Consider the following 6,000-nt stretch of genomic DNA (forward strand, 5'->3'; position numbering starts at 1 on the left):
AATTTTGCCAGTTGAACTTTAGTTTGATGCCAAGTCAGGGTATAAAGTCCGTCTTCAAGCACAAAACTGGCTCGTTTAACAGAAGCGCTGCATTGATTTTGACTTTCACGAAGCAAGTAAAGCGATCAGTGACCTCTACAGGAAACATGGCATCAATAATTTAGGGTTTGATTTCATGCTTGATGAAGGAAATAAGTGGATATCTAATCCGACATGCTCGTAGTACATCATGGAGAATTCGCTGCCAGTGAAACCATACCGTGTGGCAGCCCGGGAAAACCTGTCTCATGGTTCAGTTTTCTACTGTGTGTATATATCATATCTGAAAACTGCAGACATTCCTGCACTGAAGTTAGTGTATGTTTATGAATTTTTATTTAAACTCCGGTTCTCTCCAGAAGTGAAGACCAAATTACATTTACTTGCAATTTATTTGACATAATGCAAATGTGCCAGAATTAGCCAAAACGGCTATTTTACATCTGTTGTCCATGGACCGATGTTAAAAGGTCAGATAGAAGTGAAGGAATAAGTTTACAGTGGGGAAAGGAGTTTGACTTTGACTGACTATCAGCATCATTCACATCTGTCTGTGTGATCACCAGGAGTCAAATTTACTCACAGCATTTAAACACAAGCATCAACAGCATCTCTTCATCAGGGGAGAAATAATCGCTGATAAATTCAGTTCTTGTTATTTTGAGATCATTTTAAAACTTTGTCGCAGACATTGACATTTGATTACAGTTAAATAGATTAGGCTTGTGTCCCTTTCACTAGGACACACAGCTATCCAAAGACAGGAGCAAATTAATTGTGTGAGGAAATCACGTTTAGCAAGCAAGATTTTAGACTTTTTTTCTTTCCTTTTTATTTATATATATATATATATATATATATATATTTATTTTATATGGGTCTGTCTCAGAAACTGGGTACTGTGGGGGAACCCCACTAAATATACTCCGTCAATAAACTATACGATCTTGTTCATGAGTGAGGGAAGGATGGAGCGTGAGATCAACAGGCGGATCGGTGCAGCCTCCGCAGTGATGCGGTCGCTTTACCGGTCCGTCGTGGTGAAGAAGGAGCTGAGCCAAAAGGCGAAGCTCTCAATTTACCGGTCGATCTACGTTCCGACTCTCACCTATGGCCATGAGCTTTGGGTAATGACAGAAAGAACAAGATCGCGGATACAAGCGGCTGAAATGAGTTTCCTTCGCAGGGTGGCTGGGCGCTCCCTTAGAGATAGGGTGAGAAGCACAGTCACTCGGGAGGAGCTCGGAGTCGAGCCGCTGCTCCTCCACATCGAGAGGAATCAGCTGAGGTGGCTCGGGCATCTTTTTCGGATGCCTCCTGGACGCCTCCCTGGGGAGGTGTTCCAGGCATGCCCCCCCGGGAGGAGGCCCCGGGGAAGACCCAGGACACGCTGGAGGGACTATGTCTCTCGGCTGGCCTGGGAACGCCTCGGTGTTCTTCCCGAGGAGCTGACTGAGGTGTCTGGGGAGAGGGACGTTTGGGCTTCCATGCTTAGACTGCTGCCTCCGCGACCCGGTCCCGGATAAGCGGAAGAAGACGAGACGAGAATAAACTATACGGTTTTGAATGGTGATGTTGGTCTTAATTTGAAATAAAATGATGAAAGAAATAATACAGATAAAACAATCTTTGATGTGAATATTCAGAATTTGGCAAAAATTCTGCAGATTTGTGGAAAAATGGCGGCTTGATCTGGGACATGATAAATGGTTGACTACATCGCGTTCCCTTAAAAAGGTTGTAGTCCACTGAAAAGTCTACAGTTATCATTAATTGTATTTTAAGTTGTAACTTTATACACCTAAGGATTGGTGTGCTCACAGAATAATCATAACCGTAATAAAACATCATGCAGAATATTTGATCACCGTCGTAACTCCATTTTCCGCAAACCCAAAACCAATACGATCGTGTGTTTTGATCTAAACGGAAAGCCTCAGGGTCAAGGTCACGACCTTACCAAAGGTAGTAACTTAAAATCACTACGCCATATAAACATTGTTATATATCTGCGATTTTGTTTTTTAAAACGAAAGCTGAAAGTTCGGTATAGAATATGTTTCTTACAGAATATGTTACGATGGTAGCTGGTCTTGTATGAATTTCTGAGCTATAAAATGAGCTGTGGTCTATTTTTTACCGTAGCGTGTTATTTGTGTGCGGGGAAGGACACACATTAACAATTTGCATGTGTAGAATGGAATTTTCCACTCCAACAGAAGTTGATCGTGCTTCCATTTGCGGTCTTTCTGTTACGCGGGTGATCTGTTCGGATGTTATCGCTGAAAAGGTGAGTTTTGACAGTTTTATTTTGTTTTAGTCTTGCAGTATAAGGCAATAGAATGTTTCTTTTTCATCTTACTTCATCTTGTAGTGTTTGCGTATTTTTGGCCAATATTTTGCAACCATGGGCAATTTAGATCAAACTTTTGATAGAATCTACGGCCAGTCATTTTGCCCCGCCCCCACTCCGTCCGGTGCGGTAGTGATGTCCCGTTGCTCGTGCGCCGCAGCAGAGACCCGCGCGACCTTCAGCTGGTACAGTCGCTGTTCTTTTACCAGCGCCGTTATTCTCATCTTTCCGGTGTGTTCTTGATTTTTCCATTGTGTCGTATTTCGCCATATCAAATACCCAAAATGTATCATATTATTCATATTTAAGTGAATAATCAATTCAGTCATCATAACTTGGCATTTTTAAGCCAAGCAATCAAAAAGAGGAAATTTATTCAATAATCTGTGAAGGAGGGGCTTTAATTCTTCATGATGGAGTTATTTTATATGGAAAAAAATTTTCCACAGTGGAGGCCAGATAAAGCAAGATGCTATCTTTATTCTTATTAAACACGACAAAAGAAACATTGAGTGTTGGGGAAATGCAAAAGTAAAATTAGAAAATTTACTTTTTGACCATAATGTCCCAAATGAGAGACCAGTTTCTGAGAGGGACCCGTATTTTTTTTTATACACACACACACACACCCGTTCAAAAGTTTGGGGTCACCCAGACAATTGTTTTTTCCATGAAAAGTCACACTTTTATTTACCACCATAAGTTGTAAAATGAATAGAAAATATAGTCAAGACATTTTTCTGGCCATTTTGAGCATTTAATCGACCCCACAAATGTGATGCTCCAGAAACTCAATCTGCTCAAAGGAAGGTCAGTTTTATAGCTTCTCTAAAGAGCTCAACTGTTTTCAGCTGTGCTAACATGATTGTACAAGGGTTTTCTAATCATCCATTAGCCTTCTGAGGCAATGAGCAAACACATTGTACCATTAGAACACTGGAGTGAGAGTTGCTGGAAATGGGCCTCTATACACCTATGGAGATATTGCACCAAAAACCAGACATTTGCAGCTAGAATAGTCATTTACCACATTAGCAATGTATAGAGTGGATTTCTGATTAGTTTAAAGTGATCTTCATTGAAAAGAACAGTGCTTTTCTTTCAAAAATAAGGACATTTCAAAGTGACCCCAAACTTTTGAACGGTAGTGTATTTTTAAATGTATTTATTTTCTGTCATGGAGCAATGGGTGGTTGGTTTAAGTAGTTGTGCTTTTTAAACTGGCTCCTGTACCTGATCCAAGGCAAGGTTAGAAAGTAGCCTCAAATTTATTTTTTTGGGGGGGGTAAACTATTAGGTTTCATTAAAGTAGAGGTGGATATTAAGCAGAAAAACTCAATTTTGATTATTGTTACTTTTTTGGCTATTTTCCATGTTTTTAGCCACAATGATACTCAACTGGTTTTCCCAGACAGCCACGCATTTAATTTTCCAGCAAATTTTTCCATTGCATTCGTCAAACATCGTTGTTCTTCTTTTTAAAAACTTACCGTGTCTGAAATCGTTCACTACTCACTATATAGGGAATTACTATATAGAGGACCCTATAGTGAGCTTATTGGTAAAATGAAAAAAACGCTTTTGGACACTAGTCCATCACGCTGATATTTACGTCATTACTGTCGCACAATTAAAACGTGCCAGATCAGTCAGCTGATGGGTTTTCAGAATAATAAATAAAGTACCTGCATCTTTCAGTTTTTTTTTTTTTTTTAAATCAAGGCTGAATACTTTCTTCTTTGCCACTGCCTTTTATTAAATCAAAATTTGAGACTTAATTTGATTTCTTTCAGCGTGACCACAATGGGATATATTGCTTGGTTAGTGACCATCGGTTGGACACTACTTTTCATGATGCATTGTGGGATACTTTGAATGCACTATATAGTGAGTAGTGAATGATTTCAGACACAGGGTTAAACTTTTCTTGAAATAACATGACTAGCTGTAGTTATTCGCAGCCTCCCGCTTCAGTGTGGAAGAAATCGCACTGTGTGGTCGGTTGTTTGTTTGTTTGATGCCACAAAACTCCTGGCCATGTAACTTAGTCATTAATCTAGCTTATATCTGAACTCTTGACCTAATAAATGCAGATATTTACCCGAGAGGACTAATGTGTGCACTGCATTTTTTGTTTCGCTAATTTGCCAAGCAGCAAACGGACAGCTTGACCAGGTAGAACATCCAAATACATTTTTGTATTGTAGGTGGAAATTATGATTAGCTGAACATGAGGCAATATTTAATAATGCAAGCCATTATCATACCTCTACAGAACAGATTTGTCCTAATCTAAACGTTTATCCTTTCCCCCCTCTCCAGAGACTCCTTCAGCAGAATGAGCCTCCGTAAGCTTGATATGTGAGGAAGACGAGACGATGAAAAGAGTGGCATTTTTATTTATTTGCTTGTAAATATTCAACTTTACTTTGGGGGGGAAGGGGAATCAGTGTTTTTTTTTTTGTTTGTTTTTTGCCAGAAAGGAGGAAGCTAAAATACATGTTACGGTAGTATCATTCCACTTTTTGTATGAGTTTACAGAGATGACCTGTTACACTCATTCAGCCTGTGTCAAAACTCCTATTTAATATATTGTGTGCACTTTTTTTATTACCGTGTCAAGCATTATCACAAATGGTACGATTTTGAAAGTTTACTATTTAATCTGAACGAAAAGCAAGCAAGCAAAAAAAAAATGTACCGCTATTTATCATGGATTTTTTTCCCCCATTTGTTACATTTGTTTAAAGTTATTGAAATGGTTTAAACATTTGAATAATTTTATGTAGCTTTTGTTTACCTTGAATATTTTACTAAATAAATATTTTAATGCACAGACAGATTAAGAGCACAAGTTGACTTTGAATACATTGGTGTTTAATTGCTGTATAAAATAATCTACAAACAGAGAAAAGTCAAAGGAATTTACAGTTTTTTGCCCTGAATGTAATCTAACTGCCTTTTCTGTCGTCCTATAATGTCTCTGTAAAAAAAAAAAAAAATTCTGTATTTATTGCTTATAAGTAATAGCTTTAACTTTGACACCAGTACGCATGGTGGAGATCAGGGACTCGTTTCATCATACAGCTCCTCCATTCTACAACTATTTACACATCCCCGACATTTTAGATCTGACTTTTTAAAAAAAAAAAAAAATGCAGCTTATTTATTTCAGAAATTATCCACTGAATCGAGACAGCTCTGAAGAACAAGGCCCGGCTCTCGCAGCATGGAAATGGCGAAGAGGAAAGGTTTTCATTGGCATGAGGTACAATAAGAAAAACCTACAAAAACACAGTTCTCTATTCCTGCGGTTACCTGAATTGTTGAAGCTGTAATCGCGTCTCTGTGCAAATGGCTTGTCTGGATCTGTTCTTGCTTTAACAGAAAAGTCACACTATGGTATATTTACATCCTAAATGGAATGTTCTCCAAGAAATAATGTGAAGCTGTACATCAGAAATAAAATGGAAATTTACAAGAGTATCGTTAAAAAAAAAAAAAAAAATCATCCAAATATAAAACCCAGTGTGAGCAATTTTACCTGACTTGTTTCAGGCTACTGGAGAACAAAGACTTGCGGGACGTTTAAGTGCACTACGGTTAGT

At 38.5% G+C, this 6,000-nt stretch overlaps 1 protein-coding gene across 19 annotated transcripts in view; it reads left to right on the top strand.

Moving 5' to 3' along the window:
* dock7 (dedicator of cytokinesis 7) overlaps positions 1–5,137 on the top strand; it is a 251,625-nt gene extending 246,488 nt beyond the window's left edge. For 17 of the 19 annotated variants that reach the window (XM_060919936.1, XM_060919938.1, XM_060919940.1 and 14 more), the window contains one exon: positions 4,715–5,137. In XM_060919936.1, coding sequence (XP_060775919.1) covers positions 4,715–4,757 — 43 coding nt within the window. In that variant the 3' untranslated portion in view covers positions 4,758–5,137. The remainder of the gene's footprint in view (positions 1–4,714) is intronic. The other 2 variants (XM_060919955.1, XM_060919956.1) reach the window with 1 other exon arrangement.
* The last annotated feature ends 863 nt before the right edge of the window (positions 5,138–6,000 follow it).

Source organism: Neoarius graeffei, chromosome 4 (assembly GCF_027579695.1).
Source record: "Neoarius graeffei isolate fNeoGra1 chromosome 4, fNeoGra1.pri, whole genome shotgun sequence".
NCBI lineage: Eukaryota > Metazoa > Chordata > Actinopteri > Siluriformes > Ariidae > Neoarius > Neoarius graeffei.